This window comes from Phalangium opilio, unplaced genomic scaffold (genome assembly GCF_054372755.1).
Source record: "Phalangium opilio isolate 3A_F unplaced genomic scaffold, DU_Popi_V2 ptg000329l_1, whole genome shotgun sequence".
In the NCBI taxonomy this organism is placed as follows: domain Eukaryota; kingdom Metazoa; phylum Arthropoda; class Arachnida; order Opiliones; family Phalangiidae; genus Phalangium; species Phalangium opilio.
This window is the reverse complement of record NW_028324226.1, coordinates 6,541,750-6,563,196: the sequence shown is the minus strand read 5'-3', so window position 1 is coordinate 6,563,196 and position 21,447 is coordinate 6,541,750. Positions and strand designations below refer to the sequence as shown.

Here is a 21,447-nt window from a genome sequence, read left to right as displayed (position 1 = left end):
TGAGATAATGACCAAAGCCCCAAATTCGCTCGCTCCGGTTATTTATCATCCACTTAAACTTAAATCTAAACGAATTAATTGGCTAATTTTTATAACAATAGGGACTTGGCAGTACTACGTCATGCAACGTCAGGCTACCTAGTTCCATTAGTGCTAAAAAACATACCAGGAGGAGGGGCTTATATAGCTTTCATTCTGTTAAAAAAACATACCATAATGGCGCTGGGGGCGGAGTTAAGCCCGAATTGCCAAGTCCTTATAACTTGTGCAAAAATGATTACACTGAATTTAGATTGGTTTTCATATATGCTCGCCATGTACGTTATTGCAAATGGTCAGGGAAATTTGTGGAATTTAGTCAGGGAAAACCTGGAAAAGTCAGGGAACTTCATTCCAAAAATTTTGTACGAACCCTGTATTACCCCTCAAAACTGTGCCCTCCCTCACATTTTGTTTATTTACCTTCGTCCACTAGGGAGCCCCGGGTACCCAAGAAAATTCTGCAGGGCTCCCGATGAAATTATCACTATTTACAAGTCTGGTTTTGACCCAGTTCCGGCGGACGAATATTTTTTTAACTATTTTTTTTAAACTCCCCGTGGTCTAATTAGTCAGGTAAGACCGTTATTTCATGTAAATAGATATAATGCAATTGTACCAATGAAGTGATTTTTTATTGATTCTTCTGCAAATTATAAGACCCGTCTGCATAGTGAAACATCCAGGAAATATCTCCGAATGATTTTAAAATTCAAATCAGGTTCAGATTTTAAGGATAATGTTAAAGAAGGACCTCCGACCAATCGCGTGACGCCCTGCCTTTTTATTAACAAAATGCTCGTGGCACGTTCCGTGTCGAATGAAATTTATCACGAGATTTGATAAAATTCGCGAGTGACGTGATAATCGTGGCGCGAGACATGGAGCGTGCCACGACAATTTTGTTATTAAAAAGGTAGGGCGTTACGTGATTGGTCGGAGGTCCTTCTTTAAAATTATCCTTAAAATCTGAACCTAATTTGAATTTTAAAATCATTCGGAGCTGGTATTTCCTGAATGTTTCACTATTTGCAGACTGGTCTTGTAATTAGTAGAAGAATCGATAAAAAAATAACTTGATTTCCTACTTCACCCTCCCTTTAAAGGGAGACTCTCAGCTGAAAATCTTAGTGCCATGTTTTATTTTTTCCTGGTTCGTTTCAATTAAATATGAAGCCTCAAATTTTTTTCTGATTTTTCAAACAATTTTTTCAATGAAAATTAAATTTTTTAAAATTTGTTAGGCTTAGCAATGGGTCTCGATTTTAGCGCACTTACCTACCGGCCAATAGAGCTATTTCAGAAGCCTTAGTGTGACGTCACCCATGCTATTTGCCCATAGAACCAAAGCGGTACCAAACATGGCCGCCGACTGCCAAAGCTAAGCCCGTGACGTTTTACCTAGGCACTGACGTCACAACTGAGATAGCTCTATAAAACCTCTTTAGGGATAGAGCCAAATCAGCCAATCCCGTGAGGGTTAGAAAATATTAAGTGGTATGTTGTCTGCTTCAAACAGGAAAAGCAGGGAGGGAAATAAGTATTTTTTCAGAGTGGGCTCGTTACCAGTGACTCCGCGGGGCCCGTCGTCTGCTAAAGTTTGAGGAGGATAGTAATTATGTTGCAGCTTGACTGTGCTGAGGTGTAAAAGATGGGTTTTAAATTTTTTCCATCTCGAAGATCACAAAAAATAATAGTAACAATAATCTAAGAGCACAGATCTTCCCATTCCAAAGGCTAATAACTAGACACTCAAGATATACAACAAAATACGACCCGCCACATTTTAATATAATAAGATTACGAGAGTAATTTGAGTTTAAGTGAAACGTATAAAAGCGTAAACCTGCTAATTACTAAAGTTTCTAATCCGCTTATCGTTAAACGATCGAAAACGCGTCTTTCTTTCGAGTGCTAAAAAGTAGAATACATATTTCTGAACATAATGCAGACGACGCAAATGAGACTCGCCTGAGAAAACCTTTGGGGGTTGACTCTTATAAATCGCGGGCGCTGATTGGCCGGTAGGTCGCTTTATCAAAATTCAAATGCATGTTTTGGATACAAAACTTCAAATATTGTTTAATACTATAAATAGCGCTTCAAAAAATCTGAAAAAATTCAAGGCGGCATATTTTAACATAAGGAATCAGAATAAAAATACTTAATTTTTGCCAATAGTGTCCCTTTAAGCTATTCCTAAAACGTTGTGATTAAAGAATCACTTTTTGGTTCATTAGGGGAAGATGAAGTTTAAGTGCGAACAGTGCAGTTTCCAGACAGGGAAAAGCTCAGTCTTTAAGAATCATCAATTAATTCACCGTGAAGATCGTCCATTCAAATGCGATTTTTGCGATTACCGCACCCGACAAAGCGGGCATTTAAAGAGACACGTCGCGACTCACAGTGATGAGCGTCCCTTCAAATGCGATTTTTGCGAATATCGTTCCCGAAGGCGGGATGATTTAAAGAACCATGTCGTGATTCACAGTGAAAATCGTCCTTTCAAATGCGATATTTGTGAATATTGTACCCAAACTAGCTGGTCTTTGAAGAAACATGTCGCGACTCACAGTGAAAATCGTCCATTCAAATGCGATATTTGCGAATATCGCGCCCGAAAGCGGACTGATTTAAAGAAACATGTCGCGACTCACAGTAAAGTTCGTCCTTTCAAATGCGATATTTGTGAATTTCGTGCCCGAAGGCGATATGTTTTAAAGAAACATGTCGCTACTCACAGTGAAAATCGTCCTTTCAAATGCGATTTTTGCGAATATCGTGCCCGAAGGCGGGATGTTTTAAAATCTCATGTTGCGACTCACAGTGAAGATCATCCATTCAAATGCGGTATTTGCAATTACCGTACCCGAAAACGCGGGAATTTAAACATACACGTTGCGAATCACAGTGACGAGCGTCCCTTTAAGTGTAATTTTTGTGATTTCGCAACCAAATTAAAGAAAGTACTAAGAGATCACATTGCTAGACTCCATCCATCAAAATCTGGAATTGAACGAAAAATTACGAAAAGTGTTTCGTCAAAACGGAAAAACCAATACGATCAATCGACCAGCAAGCGGAAACGTGCTTCTACGAAAGACAATGCTGGAAAACCCGATCAGGGAAACATTGAATCGAAATTATCAGATTCGAGCGAAGTTCAATCTGAAACTAGATCAACTGATGTTGCAGACTTTGTGCTCCCAATAAAACCCAAATCAAACAAAAAACGACGAAGTTCGCAACCTGAACGAAGTGGGACAAATACAAACCACGGTTCTCTTAATGAAATTGCTCAGTCGAAAGAATTTGAAATTCATGCTGAATCAGATCCTGATGACCCCAGATATGCGAGAGAGTCTAATTCTACTCTTTCAGAATCTGTCGGTCCCAACTTCAACCAAGGGATTTCATTATTGGGCGAATTTAATACCCTATGTCCAACCATCACCTCTGAAAACATTAAGAAAGAACCAGAAAGTCCAGAATCGAGTGATGATAATTTTAGTTTAAAGTTTGACTTAAATTGTGTCAAATTGGAAAACGAAACTGCAACGCCTCTTCCATCCAATGAAGTTATATACGACCCAGACGCATCGATGTTGGAATCAAATGTAAAATGGGAGGAGCCAATTGATCACCTGAACTTCCTGAAGTATGAGTTCGGTTTTGATAACAATGACGCTGTTGACCAAGACACTCAGTTTACCATCAAACAGTGTTCCATTATTTTGACAAAATTGGAAGATTCGGGGAATTGTCATGGATGTTATTACGTCAAGGTGAAAGAACCACCCGGAGCCTCCGAGATATCTAGGCCCATGCATGTCGATTTTTACGTGGGGAAATATCCAGTTTCATAGAGGAAATATTTTTACCCTTTGTGTGTAAGAGGTGGCGCTTTTATGACCGTTGCGACCGGGGTGTTCCATAAATTATCGATGACATTTTAGGGGCCAATTATTAAACTTTTATGAAAGAGAAAGGTATCACCTTTAAATTAACGTAATTTTTTAGGGGCTATTCACTTTTTATTGAATCTATTGGTTAGAGTGTATGGACAAAAAAAGTAATTATGAGATTTTAACATCACTGTTCTTTTAGTAAAACAAAACTTCTTGAAGTTGCTAATTCACAGCTTTCATATACCATTAGAGGCTTTTTTACCTTTTCAAAACCTATAATTTTTTTAACCTTAACATTTTTATCCTTTACTTCTTTGGAATGATTGTTTAATAAAGGTCTTCGGAAATTTTCAAAAACATTTTTTAACTATCCGCGACCTCGGCTTCACCGCTCTACGTCTATACCTTGCCCTAATATTGTAGCAGTCGACGGGGTCACGAGGCTGAACTTGTTTATTTTACGGTGCTAAAAGTGCCACCAAGCGGGAAAACACGGCGAACTAAATTAGTCAAAAAAATATTCTCGCTTCGCTACATGAATGGGCCTAGATATCTCGGAGGCTCCGAACCACCTCAGGGCCCCCAGAGGTCCTATAATTCCTATAAAATCCTATATTTTTAGAACTGTCCTATAAAATCCTATAATTTTGCTTAAAATCGCCAAAAAACCTATAAAATCCTATAATTTTGAAATTTGGGCGAATTCTAAGCAAACCAGCGGTTAAACCAGGATTCGGGTCTAAAAAATATCAAGAAATGGGGATGGTTTCCCTCGTATTGAAGCTTAACTAGTTAAAAATAGCTCGGTATATTATGGTTCTGATAACAGAACGTTCAGTGTGCACCACCATTTATTTTAGTGTCCTATATAATTCTATTTGTCACAGCCCTAAGTTTTTAGTATGGTTGGATGGGGGGCAAATAGGACTATAACATACTCAAAGGGCATCCCCGTATCTCTAGTAGAAACAGAGTTACGAGCCTGCAAAATTGCGTGTAATGCTTTTCCTATGGAGGGGAGTATGTTTATGAACATTTTGCTTAATTACTCGGCCCCTGTTTGTCGTAGCCCTAAGTTTTTTGCATGGTTGTATGGGGGGCAAATAGGACTATAACAGGAGATCCCCGTATCTCTAGTAGAACCAGAGTTCTGAGCCTCCAAAGTTTAGTGTAATGCTATCCTATGGAGGGTATGTTTTTGAACATTTCGTTTAATTACGTGGCCTTTGTTTGCAGTACTGGTTCTTTAAAAAACATAAAAATTAATATTTTAGTGTCCTATATAATCCTATAATTCTAGAAAAACGTCCTATAAAATCCTATATTTTCATGAAAAAAGTCCTATAATTCCTATAAATATTTTCAAAATTCGGCTGGGGGCCCTGCCACCTTATCTCTACGAGGTGGTTAAAATTAATTTGAATCCCGTCATTTGAATCCATTTTGATATGCATAAACAATGTGTTATAATTGAGCAATCGTCACAATTACAGTGATCTCATTTCAACAATCTGCGTGTTTTTCCTACCTATGTTTTCAAATAAAGTTACTCGAATTGATGAGTTCAAGTTAAGGGAATTTTTGGTTTGAATCGGTTCATTTATTGATGCAGTTAAAGATACTTTTGTGTTAATATTTAATTTCTTGATGTAGTTAAGGACATTTTCGGTTTGAATTGGTGCATTTCTTGATGTAGTTAAGGACATTTTTGTGTGTGAATCTGTGCATTTCTTGATGCAGTTTAGGATGTTGTAAATTCAAGTTCACAATTACAAATTCAGAAGTTTAAGATAAAATACAGTTTTTCTTAAAATTAAAAGGTTACGCCTATTCACTGTCTATGACAACATTAATTAATTAATAAAATCTGTCATTGTAGACAAAGACTGGAAAGTGTAAAAGATAAGGTTTGAAAATGAACTGCCTGAAGTAACAGATATTAAAATTTTCACTTTTGAAGACATCATTATAAAACATCAATTATTTTAAAAAATTCTTATCTTACTTTTTTTCACCAAAATTACTTCGGGAAAGTATTTTAAAAAGGAACATGCGCGTTATTTTAAAAATACTACGGCTTTACATTTTATTTTTTATCAAAAATTTAAAATTAGGTAGAAAATTGACCCTATAACGTGAGAAAATCGTTGAGAGCTTACAAAATATAAACCGTATTAAAACTTTACAAAACGTATTCTTAAATTGTAAAGCTTTCAAAGTATTAAATATTAACGTGCTGTGTTGCTCTCAAAGATCACGATCAATCTACAGATCTTTTCGACACTAATAACTAAATCACAAAGAAAAGGCCTATATTATTTTCCGCTTCGCAATATTTTCAATTTCAAAATATAAAAATTTAAACTCTTCAAGAGAAATCTTTTCAGATATCCAAGCATTTGAATCTCCTAGAATCAAATGTTAGTTGTAAGTAAAACCAGTACCAAGCTAGTATCCCTTAAACCCTTCTAGGTGACAACTACTATTGAGGACAAAATAGTTGGTAAATATTGCTGAAAAATATTTTGGGAAAATGAAATTTTGGTGAAAAAAAGTAAGATAAGAATTTTTTAAAATAATTGATGTTTTATAATGATGTCTTCAAAAGTGAAAATTTTAATATCTGTTACTTCAGGCAGTTCATTTTCAAACCTTATCTTTTACACTTTCCAGTCTTTGTCTACAATGACAGATTTTATTAATATCTGTCACTTCAGTCTTCATATTAATTAAAATTCTTTAGAAAATATGGGAGAAAAAGTCCTAGGCCGTTGCGCGTCCATCGGTAATCTAGCTTAAATACCAGCCGTCGGTAATACGGCTAAATTACCAGTCGTCGGTAATCTAGCTTAATTACCAGTCGTCGGTAATCTAGCTTAATTACCGGTCGTCGGTAATCTAGCTTAATTACCGGTCGTCGGTAATCTAGCTTAATTACCGGTCGTCGGTAATCTAGCTTAATTACCGGTCGTCGGTAATATAGCTTAATTACCGGTCGTCGTTAATCTAGCTTAATTACCGGTCGTCGGTAATCTAGCTTAATTACCGGTCGTCGGCAATCTAGCTTAATTACCGGTCGTCGGTAATCTAGCTTAATTACCGGTCGTCGGTAATCTAGCTTAATTACCGGTCGTACCTTAATTGGTAATCTAGATTAATTACCCTTAATTGATAATCTAGATAAATTACCCTTAATTGATAATTTAATTAGTAACCCTTAATTGGTAATTTAATTAGTAACCCTTAATTATTAATTTAATTAGTAACCCTTAATTGGTAATTTAGTTAGTAACCCTTAATTGGTAATTTAATTAGTAACCCTTAATTCGTAATTTAATTAGTAACCATTAATTCGTAATTTAATTAGTAACCATTAATTCGTAATTTAATTAGTAACCATTAATTCGTAATTTAATTAGTAACCATTAATTCGTAATCTAGTTTAATAACCTCAAATTGGTAGTCTAGTTTAATTAACTCTAATTGATAATTTATTTTAAGAAAGTTTAATTGGTAAACTACTTTAATTATTTAAATTCGTAATCTAGTTTTTAATTGGGAGTCTAGTTTAATTATCTTTTATTGGTAATCCAGAATAATTAGCAGGGAAAAGTTAAAATGTCCATTAAGCTAGTTTGAATTTGACTATATCCGCGACAATTTAGACCCGTGTGTTTTGATGGCGTCGCTGTAGCGGCGGCGTCAACGTCACTGCAGCAATATTAAAGCCGTCTTATCTCACTATCGATAGGCCATTCCAACCAAAAGGCATTAAGAAGAAACAATCGGATTATTATGAGGCAACTATACGTTAAAAAATGCCAACATTGGTCTCGCTGATATTTCCTAATAAAACAGTGTATAAATGCTAAAATATCGCAGATTGGGGTAGTTTTTAAAATTTAAAATTAAACATACTTAAAATTAATTTTTCTCAAAAACCTTAAAAATGGTCCTAGAAAAAGGTTTAAATTTTGATATAAAACCGTTCCCAAACGTAACAAACGAATATTTCATGTCAAAAAGGTGGCCACAAAATGGCTAAATTTGAAAAAAACTCCATGTTATTTCTATGGGAAAATTTAACTTTTTCACCAAAAGGGCTGATTAATTTTATGGAAATGAAAACCACCCTTAGCAACTTTATTTTTTATACAATAAACTAATGAGTGGATCTTCTTGAAATTTTAACCACATATTGAGGGCCCGAATTGTAGTTCTGTGGAATTTTTTCAAAGCAGTTAATACGATACAAAAAAAGTTATAACCGATCAAAAAACCATCCTTATACATTAAAGTCGGTATGAGGTCTTATCTAAGAGAGCTATCGCTCTCCTAGAATAAAAACTGTCTTTGCAGACAAAGACTTGAAAAAGTAAGAGATAAGTTCATAAATTAATTGCCTGAAGTAACAGATATTAAAATTTTGACTTTTGAAGACATGATTATAAAACATTTAATATTTGAAAAAAATTCTTATCTTAGTTTTTTTCACCAAAATACCTTTAGTAGAAATATTTCATTATGAAATATCTGCATCGTTTTAAAAACACATGTGCATTTTACTTTCCATTAAAAATGTACAGTTAGGTTTGAGTATTCGGCTCTAAAAGGAGAATAAAATGTACTAAAAATCTTTGATAGCTGATAAAATAAATTTAGTATTAAGACAAAACAAAACGTGTTCGTTAACTTTAAGTTTTCGAAGTACCAAACATGAACGTGTTGTATAGCTCTCAAAAGATCACGATCAAGGTACAGATCTTTTCGAATTTAATAACTATATCACAGTCAAACGGCCTATGTTATATTCCGCTTCGCAATATTTTCAATATTAAAATATCAAAAATTAAATTCATCAAGTTAAATTTTTCAGATATCCGAGTAATTGAACTTCTTAAAAGCAGTTATTAATAAATAAAAAAAAAAACACTGGTATAAAGCTAGTATCCATAATCCCTTAAAATATTCTTGGAAATGCCATTTTTTCTAGAATTATTATTAAGAGCAAAATACTTGTTTAAATAATGTTGAAAAATATTTTCACCAAATTAAATTTTGGTGAAAAAAACTAAGATAAGAATTTTTTTCAAATATTAAATGTTTTATAATCATGTCTTCAAAAGTCAAAATTTTAATATCTGTTACTTCAGGCAATTAATTTATAAACTTATCTCTTACTTTTTCAAGTCTTTGTCTGCAAAGACAGTTTTTATTAATATCTGGAACTTCAGTCTTAATATTAATTAAAGTTGTTTAGAACTAACGTTTTAAACCTTAGGAGAGAAAAGCAGGAGCTCCTTTTAAGGGTTTTCGTGTCCATTGTTTAAAATCTCATCCCGACTGGTTGACATGACAATCAACGCCCAGTCCAACTCAAATAGCTTTCCCTTCGTTTCCACAGTGGAAAGTTACCCTTGATTGCTAACCTAGTTCAATTACCCTTAATCGCTAACCTAGTTCAATTACCCTTAATCGCTAACCTAGTTCAATTACCCTTGATCGCTAGCCTAGTTCAATTACCCTTAATCGCTAACCTAGTTCAATTACCCTTGATCGCTAGCCTAGTTCAATCAACCTTGATCGCGAACCTAGTTCAATCAACCATGATCGCGAACCTAGTTCAATCAACCTTGATCGCTAACCTAGTTCAATTAACCTTGATCGCGAACCTAGTTCAATTAACCTTGATCGCGAACCTAGTTCAATTACCCTTGATCGCTAACCTAGTTCAATCAACCATGATCGCGAACCTAGTTCAATCAACCTTGATCGCTAACCTAGTTCAATTAACCTTGATCGCGAACCTAGTTCAATTAACCTTGATCGCGAACCTAGTTCAATTAACCTTGATCGCGAACCTAGTTCAATTAACCTTGATCGCTAACCTAGTTCAATTAACCTTGATCGCGAACCTAGTTCAATTAACCTTGATCGCGAACCTAGTTCAATTAACCTTGATCGCGAACCTAGTTCAATTAACCTTGATCGCGAACCTAGTTCAATTAACCTTGATCGCGAACCTAGTTCAATCAACCTTGATCGCGAACCTAGTTCAATTAACCTTGATCGCGAACCTAGTTCAATTAACCTTGATCGCGAACCTAGTTCAATTAACCTTGATCGCGAACCTAGTTCAATTAACCTTGATCGCGAACCTAGTTCAATCACCCTTGATCGCTAACCTAGTTCAATTAACCTTGATAGCTAACCTAGTTCAATTAACCTTGATCGCTAACCTAGTTCAATCACCCTTGATCGCTAACCTAGTTCAATCACACTTGATCGCTAACCTAGCTCAATCACCCTTGATCGCTAACCTAGCTCAATCACCCTTGATCGCTAGCCTAGTTCAATCACCCTTGATGCTAACCTAGTTCAATTAACCTTGATCGCAAACCTAGTTCAATTAACCTTGATCGCTAACCTAGTTCAATTAACCTTGATCGCTAACCTAGTTCAATCACCCTTGATCGCTAACCTAGTATAATCGTCTATAAAGGCCGTATAATTGGGGTGAAACAACTACCTAACCCATACCACTAAAAACTCGTATGCTCCACAGTTTAGGGGTAAACAACGCAATTTAGAGTATGTAATTAAAATTAAGAAAAACAATACTTCAACTTAATTGTTTTTAATGAAACTTCAAAAGGCACCAGTTTAATGTTCAACCTTTCATTTAAAATCATTTTCAGACCTATCGAATAAATTAGTCAAAAATGTCTTGATTAGAATCAAGTCCTAAAAAGTATCGATAAGACTGAGGTTATCACTTGACTGAAGGATCAGATATTAACTTTTCTTTTTAATTGAAACTTAAAGGCATGCTTAAGAAAAAACAACGTTCCATTACCGTTTTCCGTTGAAATAACTTATTTTACAGGTAATCAATTTCAAAAATTTACTTATCTCGGGTTTTCGGGCACAATTCCATTCCCCCAAAACATTTTATCATTACATTAATTACTTTTGAGAGAGTACGTGTATGACATTGAGTTTTAAAAGGTTCCCTCATTTGTGCCCGGCATGCTTCGCAGTGGATACGTTTTAAAACAATGGCGGAAAATTAAGTAGGGACAGTTAGATTTTTACTCGTGGTTATGCAAAATGATGTAATGTCTAGTGTACTTCAGTCAACAGTCATACTGTTCATTCTCATAGCTCAGGACATGATTAATGCTGCTCACTATTTCTCTCTCTAGTTTCAAACAATGGTTAGAGACCATTCAGTGCCGCAGGTCGCACATGAATATATTTCAACTACAGTTTACATCAATTCTCCGTGGTCGTACTATTAGAGGGTTAAGCACTAATTTGTTCAGAACATGTCTCGAAAGTGTGCTTGTTATAAGTTTTTAAAGCAGTGTTGCCAATGTGTGGGTAATTTCCCACATCGTGGGAGATTTAGGTTTGGTTTTAGGCTCTGTGGGGAAAAAGTAATATTTTTCCGAAATCAATCAAATGTCGGAATTTTCCTGTTCAAGGGTTAATAGTGCAAAATTTTCAAAAATGCACTAATTTTAACTGCACAGTTAAAATAAGTGCATTTTCGAAAATTTTATTCGGTTTAATAATTTCAAGCGACATTTTGAAATAAATTCGGTGATTTTAAGTTTGGCACTGAAAAAAAGAAAGCATATTTTGAGAATTTTAAAGCTTTAAAGCATTTGTACATATTGTCAAAGCCATGCGGAGTGATATTCCATATTAAACTTAGTATGATAAAATAGTCCAGATAAATATGACTGTAAAAAAGGGGGTGTGGGAAATGCGGCAAATTTTTAAAATGGAAGTGGGAACATCCACTTTCTAACATTAGCAACACTGATTTGAAGGTTTTGGTCATGGCTAAACAGACCGCTCATTCAGTTTTTTATTGTTTTAAAGCTTATTTTGACACGTTATCTCTCAAAAGTAATTAATGTAATGATAAAATGTTTTGGGGGAATGGAATTGTGCCCGAAAACCCGAGATAAGTAAATTTTTGAAATTGATTACCTGTAAAATAAGTTATTTCAACGGAAAACGGTAATGGAACGTTGTTTTTTCTTAAGCATGCCTTTAAGTTTCAATTAAAAAGAAAAGTTAATATCTGATCCTTCAGTCAAGTGATAACCTCAGTCTTATCGATACTTTTTAGGACTTGATTCTAATCAAGACATTTTTGACTAATATCTGTTCCTTCAGTCTTCATTTTAATTAAGATTGTTAAGAAACTGTTTTACATTTTCAAAATCTACACTAAGCAGAAACATATATAAAAGCGACCGTAACTTTAGCTCAATCAGTCATTTATTTATAATGATACTCCAAAAAATAAAAACGTAACTCATTGAAAGTTTGTATTCTTATTGTAATTAACATAATACAATTTTTTACAACCCTTTATTGAAACGCGGGGCGCTCCCCTAAAAATTCCACAAATCGAACCAAATTGACAGTTTTACACAATTTTTTAAGACGCTGATTTATGTCTGTTTAACCTTTAGCTCAAACTTTTCATAAGCCCAATATGAAATTCGGATATCCTTAAAACTTCTCAAAGACGATCCAAGATTATCAATTTCGAACTTTTTTGTAGCATTAACTAACGTCTGTTTGATATTAAGCTTATAAACCTTAAACACAATATAGTCAGGGCAATGAAGACTCAATTTATAAGGGCTACCCTAAAAGTCCACAAAGGTGATCCAAGATTGTTAAAAATACGCCTAAAAAGTGCCCTCTTCAAAATATGTAGCCGGGGAAAAGAGAGCGTGATCGAGTGGGCTATGCTAGTGGGTATTTTGGTAGTAAGTAACGGGGGTTGGGACTCCAGGCATAGCCCGCTCCATCACGCACTCGACAACGCAAAGCAACTCGCGCCAGCGTGGGAAATAAGGCGGTAACACAGGGCAAATGACGAGTTTAAAAATTGCCTGGTACAGTTCAAAAATTAAATCGGAGGGGGGTCAGTGGTCCACGAGACTACTAAAAAATTCAAGGGTAACCAGAGTCCACACATTAAAATTCTAATACTTTAATTATCCACTTCCTTAGCTTAGCAGACGACGTGCTCTGGCCAATGGTCAGGGACCAGTTTATTTATTCCAAGTCAGGAGGGTCTCTGGCCTAATGTCCAGTTTAAAAAAATCCTTATTTCCCACCCTGACTCGCGCTATAGCGCAAGCAGCTTGCGACGTGTTGCGCGTGATCGAGTAGGCTATGGTCCGGTCAAAAGAAATCTTCAGATCAGCGTTGCAAATAAGGCGGTGGCACCGGGAAAATGACCAGTTTAAAAATTAAATCGGAGGGTGAGCAGTGGTCCACACGACCATAATGGAAATTCTAGGGTAACCAGGGTCCAGACATTATCTCAACTATTTTAATTACCCACTTCTTTAGTTTAGCAGACGCCGCGCCCTGGTCAATGGTCATGGACCAGTTTATTTATTCCTGGGCAGGGGGTCGCTGGCCCAATGTCTAGTTTTAAAAAAATTCCTATTTCCCACCCTGATTCAGTTGGGAGTCCTGGAGCTCCTAAAGTCCAGAGATGCATATGACAAGGATTCATTTCTCATAAGCGAGAATGGCCAACTCTGTTGTGTAAGAGACAGCCTGGCAGCCTGGTATTTTTTTACTTCTAATAGCGTTTTCCTTATAGCGATTTCCACTGACTGCTCGCGGAGCGCTCCCATGGAGCTATATAAATGGGAGAAGTAGTTCTCGGCTTCGTTAAAGACTGTTTATGCTAAATCAGGGTCTCCTATATTTATTGCTCCATGGGAGCGCTCCGAGAGCAGTAAGTGGAATTCGCTATTAGGGTCCTCGCGGAGCGCTCCCATGGAGGAATAAAATTAGGAGATCCTATGCTTCAAAAACAGTCTTTAACGAAGCTGGAAACTACTACTACCATTTTTATTGCTCTTTGGGAGCGCTCCGCGAGGACCCAAAGGAAAACGCTATAAGTCAGCTGGGTTTTCACCTTATGAGAACAATTAATTATGTGTCTCTTTGATATTTAGCTCTGATAATTTCAGAAACTTAATAAAAAGTAGTGTTATGTATTTAACCAGAATTTATTTTATTGAAATTTATTAATAATTATTTAATTAAAAAAATTGTAATACTATTTTAAGAGCTCGACATTTTCTATCCATTATCCACAAATTAGTAATTAATTTGAATGAAAAATAGGTGGATATCTTTTATTAATTGGGAAATAATGCACACACTTTACATTTAAATTTTAGAAGTCAATTTATTATTTACTTTGTGTATATAATATTCAGCATTATTTTCACTAAGGAAATAAACTAATTACCTACGACTACGAGGAATTAACTAGTATATATATGTTTAAAATTATAATTTAATCGTTTCAAAACTAATATGGTTTTGAACCGGTTTTTGTGATTTAGTTATTAAAATTTGTGATTATCGATTGGTCAATATTGAAAATCAACCAATGGTGGAACTAATTTTTTTTAAACTCAATGAAACTGAAATATCAATGAATCATCTACTGAAAGAGGTATTAACCTATTTTTTTTTTAATTCAAAATAAGGTAAATAAGGATTAGATGGCCGCTTGCTGCTTCAAACAAGATTTTTAATCACGAAGAGAATATTTTTTTAATTTTGGTCAAATTTAGATATTCGGTAATCGAGTTGATATTTATAAAGCCCTTTTTGCTCATGTCTATTTTAAACTTTAATCACAGATTTCGCTTACCATTTTACAAGCATAATAAACACTACTGAAGGGCGCAAATCTATCTGTGATCGGTAATGGTGACCAATATAGCAATTTGCCCAATTAATCAGTTTGAACTTCATTTGCACATTTCTATTCGTTAATTTGAAATGTTGCGAGAAATTTGAATGGAATATTAGTAGATATCTCTTTCAGTAGATAATTTTTGATGTTGATATTTAAGATTCATTGAGTTAAAAAAATTGGTATTGGTATTTCAAGTAAGCTTAGATATCAACATCGGTGAATTTACGATATGGGCTTATGATGTTAGTCTGTTTATAAGATTAAGTCGTTACTTTAAGTGTCACTAGAGAGTATCTACCTCCAAAATCGAGAGTTAGTAACTTTATAACCATCTCCTAGTCAGAGGATATCCGAGGGTCAATTTCTTATATCATTGACTGACGAAGGCTCACTATAGCTTAGTCAACTTTTGGCAAGGCCTAATACCGTTTTTGCATGACTGTCGCCGTCAAATTCCTTTTAAAGCATAGATCATTAGATCATATAGTATCCACCCTTGATTTTCATTACGCAACACACGTTGGATTCGTAAACCTCGACGTGCACCACGATTAGAAGCATTAAAATGCAAAAACAACACACTGACCGCATACATTTTTGGTAAATAACAGAGTCACTCACTACAGCTGTTTTCGGGGGAATCGGGGCTGAACGAGCGACCGAGAGGGCGTAAAAGAAAAAGCCTCCGGCGGCCGGTCTCTTAAAGGGGGTAGTTTCGAGGGAACGAAATTCAAATGCAAGGCGCGTCCCTTCAACAAAAAACATTGAATTCGTTAATACGGACGTTTTAGGCAATTATAATATTGAAATTTTATACAATTAAGTAATATTTAAGAAAACAAAGCACTACTTTCAAAGTCTAAACTTTTAAAGTACGACGATACGAGAAGGCGAAGTAACGGGCAACGAGAAATAAACATTTTTATAAACGGCAAAAATTAACGTTAAGCCAAGGCTTAGCGCAATTTCACCGCCTTAAAAAAAGTGCCAAGTTTACAAATAGATTGTGGGACAATAAAAAGGTGGAAAATTATGAAATTAGGCTTATATTAAAGCTTGAAACCTACTTTATATTATATTTAAAATCCATCCATGAGCAAATCCTCAAAACATATGAAAATGACAACGAAAAAGGACCCACTCTAAAATGTTTTCCCCTTAAAAAAAATGGCGGCCACAAACGGGGTGAAAAAGGGGAAAAGAGCTATTAAAGCAGTCTTATCTCACTATCGATAGGCCATTTCAACCAAAAGGCATTAAGAATAAACAATCGGATTATTATGAGGCAACTATACGTAAAAAAAGGCCAATATTGGTCGCGCTGATATCTACTAATAAAACAGTGTATCCATGCTAAAATATCGCAGATTGGGGTAGTTTTTAAAATTTTAAATTAAACATACTTAAAATTAATTTTTCTCAAAAACCTTAAAAATGGTCCTAGAAAAAGGTTTAAATTTTGATATAAAACCGTTCCCAAACGTAACAAACGAATATTTCATTTCAAAAGGGTGGCGACAAAATGGCTAAATTTGAAAAAAACTCCATGTTATTTCTATGGGAAAATTTAACTTTTTCACCAAAAGGGCTGATTAATTTTATGGAAATGAAAACCACCCTTAGCAACTTTATTTTTTATACAATAAACTAATGGGTGGATCTTCTTGAAATTTTAACCACATATTGAGGGCCCGAATTGTAGTTCTGTGGAATTTTTTCAAAGCAGTTAATACGATACAAAAAAAGTTATAACCAATCAAAAAACCATCCTTATACATTGAAGTCGGTATGAGGTCTTATCTAAGAGAGCTATCGCTCTCCTAGAATAGTCTTCAAAAAATGGTCGAGTAGCTTTGGCCATAACAGCAAACATTTCCCATGTTATTCCAATTCGAAAATTTCCCCTTTTTTGCCAAAATGACTGAATCATTTTATGGAAATGAAAACCACCCTTAGCAACTTTATTTTTTATAAAATAAACTAATTAATGGATCTCTTTGAAATTTTAACCACATATTAAAGGGCTCCTTCGGACCAGTCTTGGAAATAGCACAGGTCCACAGGTCAAAAACCAGTTTATTAATTGCTCGGACCAGTTTTTTTATTCAAAATCCGGGGGTTACTGGTCCTTGGGACCAGTTTATTAATTGAGAATTTTTATGAAAATTCAGGAGGGACCAGTTTAAAAATTCTAGTCATTATAAATTTCTACTCCATGGATATAGTCTCCTAGCCTTGACATTTTCTCATTCATGCCTAAGTTGCCTTCCTTGCTACCAGCTACAACAACAGCCCACTCGATCACGCTTTGGCTTCACACAATGTTTTTCCTATGTAAAAGCGCGTGTTGGTAATTATGAGCTTTTTCGCTCGAAAAATCCAAGGAGCCAGCTTTTAACATGACCGGCTATGGGAGGAACACAGTTATTTTGCCCTAATTTTGAAACTACTGGTGCAAACCTCTTGAAATTTTAAAGTGATGTGCAAAACAACGTTTGCTATGTTTTGGAAATTTTAAAAAGTTTCCCTTCTATAGTTTTTTTGTATAAATATTAGAACGAAAATTAGCCCTACTTAAAGGGCTTGGTCTTGGAATGGTTTAATAAGTTTTTCCGTTTCACTTGTTCGAATCTCTTGAAATTTTAGTGAGAGGCACATTGAACGGTTTTAAGTTATGATGCAAAGTTTCAAAGTTTTCAAAGAAACAATTCACTTCCAAAAAATTCATTAACATTGTGCTTGTGCATAATCCTACAACCTATTTAGTCGATTAGGGAAATTTTAGGAAAAGGACTATTCGTTTTAAAAGTTCGAAATTTTCCACAATAATTTAAAACCTTTAAATATGCCTTTCACTAAAATTTCAAGAGACTCGAACCAGTGAAGCTGAAGGAAACAAAGTTAAACTGTTTTAGACTAAGCCATTAAATTGTAGTTCATTTTCGTTTTAATGTTGTTACAAAAAGCTTTGTAAGAGAAAAACTTTGCACAAAAATACCAAACATTATATTGCAAATCTCATTAAAATTTCATGAGATTTCAACCAGTATTTTCAAAATTAGGACCAAAAAACAGTGTTCCCCCCAATGACGGAGTTAACTCTGATTTTTGACATAATTTTGCATCTATAGCCCGATCGAATGGGCTGTGCGTCAACGAAATACTCCCTTAATTTTTCAATAGGATTAGTAAAAAATAAATTAGGGATAGGGTCACTGGTCCCAAGGACCAGTTTAATATTGTAGACGCTGGGGGTCACTGGTCCCGAGGACTAGTTTCAAAAAATTCCTTATTTCCAAGACTGCTTCGGACCCTTAGACACATGGCCCCGCGGATTTCCATCCCCTCTTCATAGACGATCTTCCTCAGTACTCTCCCTCTCTCTGTCTAGGTAGGGGGGTTCGGAAATCCGCGGGGCCATGTGTCTAAGGGTCCGAAGGAGCCCTTTAAGGGCCTGGATTGTAGATCCGTGGAATTTTTTCAAAACAGTAAACATAATGCGAAAAAAGTTACATCCAAACAAAAAACCCTCCTTATACATTAAAGTCAGTATGAAGTCTTATCTAAGAGAGCAACCGCTCTCATAGAATTTATTTACTGATTTCAAAATTAAGAAAACGATTCCGTTCCAATTGGAAGTCGCGAAAAACAAAACACGCGTTCCATTACGCGTTTATATGCGGGGAGCGACTGTGCTCCTCAGCAATCAAAAGGAATCTCCGTTCTCTCGACCCGGCGTTGAAAAAAGTAACCTCGGATCGAAGGGAAGGGGGAAGTTACGTCGACGGCGGAGGGCTGAACATATTCCCAACAAAAATACAAAGTTCAGCTCTCCGTCGTCTGCAACGGGGTCGGAGGGCGAAACCGTTGCGAGCCTTGCCTACGTCCTAATCCCGCCGGAGGGAGCTTTTCGCTCTATCTAGCGCGGAAAAATAAGTATTTCAAATAATATGACGTCACACAGGTCCAGCTAAAAGCGTTACTGGTGGAAAAATTAGGCGAATTAAATTGCCAGTTTTTTTATTGGAAATTGGGTGCCGTACTCTGGCCTTGATATAACGTAGGCAACGGATTAAGGTTATGGAAATGTACTGTTTGTTTGACAGAAACATCAGATAATAATCTAAGAAGTTAAGTTACTTAATTATAGCTGAAAAATACCTACTGATATGTGACGTAAAGGCTATAACCATAATAAAATTATCTTGCGTCTATGATTTTAATAACTCGAATCCCTTAATACGTAACGTTAGTCAGTACACGCTAAACGGTCGAGAAAGTTCTGTTCAAAGTTTGTGACGTAGAGAATACTACATTAAAGTACTTATTTCCGCCCCTGTTCTTGAAGTCTCTCAAGGGTTTCGTCTGCTCCGCGTTCTGTTGCAAAAACGTGTTTTTAGAGGGAAAGTGCGTTGGAAGTTGGAGGCGTATTAAAACGTTATCTTAGAACTTAAAATTTAAGTTAATTTCGATTATTTGAATATTAATTATTAAATGAGTCCCTCATTCGCGAAGACTTTTGAACAGTGTCTTATTTGAAATTCCTCTTTGGCTGACTACCTAATTAATTTCGCAATCTTATGGTAAGCTGGATCGATTACTCATATTAGAATGTTGAATGCTGATATCCTCATTTCTGCATGAATAGCCAACATACCTCAGTCAACTAATGTAAATATCCAGCGTGTTAGTAAGATGTTTATGTTATTTCAGCTCGCTCAGTATCTGCAGTTCAACACGTACACTGATGTAAAATTGGAACTGGATGCAGATTTCGATCAAAAAGACGTTTAGATGTTCATTTGAAAACCGATATGCCCATAAAATCACGCATCTTTCCTTTCAAATATTTGCATTCAATTCCTAAGACATTCCTATAAAGCATTGTGATTAAAGAATCACTTTTTGGTTCATTAGGGGAAGATGAAGTTTAAGTGCGAACAGTGCGGTTTCCAGACAGGAATAAGCTCAGTCTTTAAGAATCATCAATTAATTCACAGTGACGAGCGTCCATTCAAATGCGATATTTGCGATTACCGTGCCCTAAGGCGGGGTGATTTAAAGCAACATGTCGCGACTCACAGTGATGAGCGTCCGTTCAAATGCGATATTTGCGAATATCGCGCCAGAAGGCGGACTCATTTAAGGAAACATGTCGCGACTCACAGTGAAGTTCGTCCTTTCAAATGCGATATTTGTGAATATCGTACCCGAAGGCGGGATGATTTAAAGAAACATGTCGCGACTCACAGTGAAGATCGTCCTTTCAAATGCGATATTTGTGAATATTGTACCCAAACTATCTGGAATTTAAAGAATCATGTCGCGACTCACAACGATGAGCGTCCTTTCAAATGCGATTTTTGCGAATATCGTGCCCGAAGGCGGGATGTTTTAAAATCTCATGTTGCGACTCATAGTGAAGATCATCCATTCAAATGCGGTATTTGCAATTACCGTACCCGACATCGCGGGAATTTAAACATACACAATGTGACTCACAGTGACGAGCGTCCCTTTAAGTGTAATTTTTGTGATTTCGCAACCAAATTAAAGAGAGTACTAAAAGATCACATTGCTAGACGTCATGCATCAAAATCTTTAATTGAACGAAAAATTCCGAAAAGTGTTTCTTCAAAACGGAAAAACCAATACGATCAATCGACCAGCAAGCGGAAACGTGCTTCTACGAAAGACAATGCTGGAAAACCCAATCAGGGAAACATTGAATCGAAATTATCAGATTCGAGCGAAGTTCGGTCTGAAAGTAGATCAACTGCTGTTGCAGATATTGCGTTCCCATTAAAACTGAAACCAGACAACAAACGACGAAGTTCGCAACCTGAACGAAGTGGGCCAAATACAAACCATGATTCTCTTAATGGAATTGCTCAGTCGAAAGAATTGGAAATTCATTCTGAATCAGATCCCGATGACCCCAGATATGCGAGAGAGTCTAATTCTACTCTTTCAGAATCTGTCGGTTCCAACTTCAACCAAGGGATTTCATTATTGGGCGAATTTAATACCCTATGTCCAACCATCACCTCTGAAAACATTAAGAAAGAACCAGAAATTCCAGAATCGAGTGATGATAATTTTAGTTTAAAGTTTGACTTAAATTGTGTCAAATTGGAAAACGAAACTGCAACGCCTCTTCCAGCCAACGAAGCGATTTACGGACCGAATTCCGACGCATCGAGGTTGGAATCAAATGTAAAATGGGAAGAGCCAATTGATCACCTGAACTTCCTGAAGTATGAGTTCGGTTTTGATAACAATGACGCTGTTGACCAAGACAATCAGTTTACCATCAAACAGTGTTCCATTATTTTGACAAAATTGGAAGATTCGGGGAATTATCATGGATGTTATTACGTGAAGGTGAAAGAACCACCTTATCTCTACGAAGTGGTTAAAGTTAATTTGAACCCCGTCATTTGAATCCATTTTGATATGCTTAAACGAGGCGAGTCTTATGTCTGCGTTATAATTGAGTAATCGTCACAATTACAGTGATCTCATTTCAACAATCTGCGTGTGTTTCCTAAGTTTTCAAATAAAGTTACTCAAATTCATGAGTTACTTTGCCTTTAAAATCAATATTATAAGTTAAGGACATTTTTGTGTGTGAATCTGTGCATTTCTTGATGTAGTTTAGGATGTTATAAATTCAAGTTCACAATTACAAATTCAGAAGTTTAAGATAAAATACAGTTTTTCTTAAAATCAAAA

General features: G+C 35.7%; 3 protein-coding genes and 1 long non-coding RNA gene across 6 annotated transcripts in view; 2 read left to right on the top strand and 2 right to left on the bottom strand.

Moving 5' to 3' along the window:
* LOC149610574 (uncharacterized) overlaps window positions 1-5,766 on the top strand; it is a 17,135-nt gene extending 11,369 nt beyond the window's left edge. The window contains exon 3 of the mRNA XM_089859307.1: window positions 2,280-5,766. Within this exon, the coding sequence (XP_089715433.1) occupies window positions 2,286-3,905 (1,620 nt within the window). The 5' untranslated portion in view covers window positions 2,280-2,285 and the 3' untranslated portion in view covers window positions 3,906-5,766. The remainder of the gene's footprint in view (window positions 1-2,279) is intronic.
* Window positions 1-21,447, bottom strand: part of LOC149610564 (choline/ethanolamine transporter flvcr2a-like) — a 159,344-nt gene that overhangs the window by 74,451 nt on the left and 63,446 nt on the right. The gene's annotated exons all lie outside the window — the stretch shown is intronic.
* The window catches only part of LOC149610572 (uncharacterized), a 22,902-nt gene extending 1,455 nt beyond the window's left edge, over window positions 1-21,447 (top strand). The window contains exons 1-2 of one of the 3 annotated variants that reach the window (XM_089859312.1): window positions 18,151-19,295; window positions 19,426-21,447. In XM_089859312.1, coding sequence (XP_089715438.1) covers window positions 19,636-21,156 — 1,521 coding nt within the window. In that variant the 5' untranslated portion in view covers window positions 18,151-19,295; window positions 19,426-19,635 and the 3' untranslated portion in view covers window positions 21,157-21,447. Of the gene's footprint in view, window positions 1-18,150; window positions 19,296-19,425 lie in introns of those variants that run through there. The other 2 variants (XM_089859310.1, XM_089859311.1) reach the window with 2 other exon arrangements.
* LOC149610573 (uncharacterized) lies at window positions 14,171-16,541 on the bottom strand. Its single transcript, XR_016376816.1, has 2 exons — window positions 15,780-16,541; window positions 14,171-15,461 (listed from the first exon to the last, which is right to left on the bottom strand). It is a non-coding gene; the product is annotated as an uncharacterized LOC149610573 (long non-coding RNA).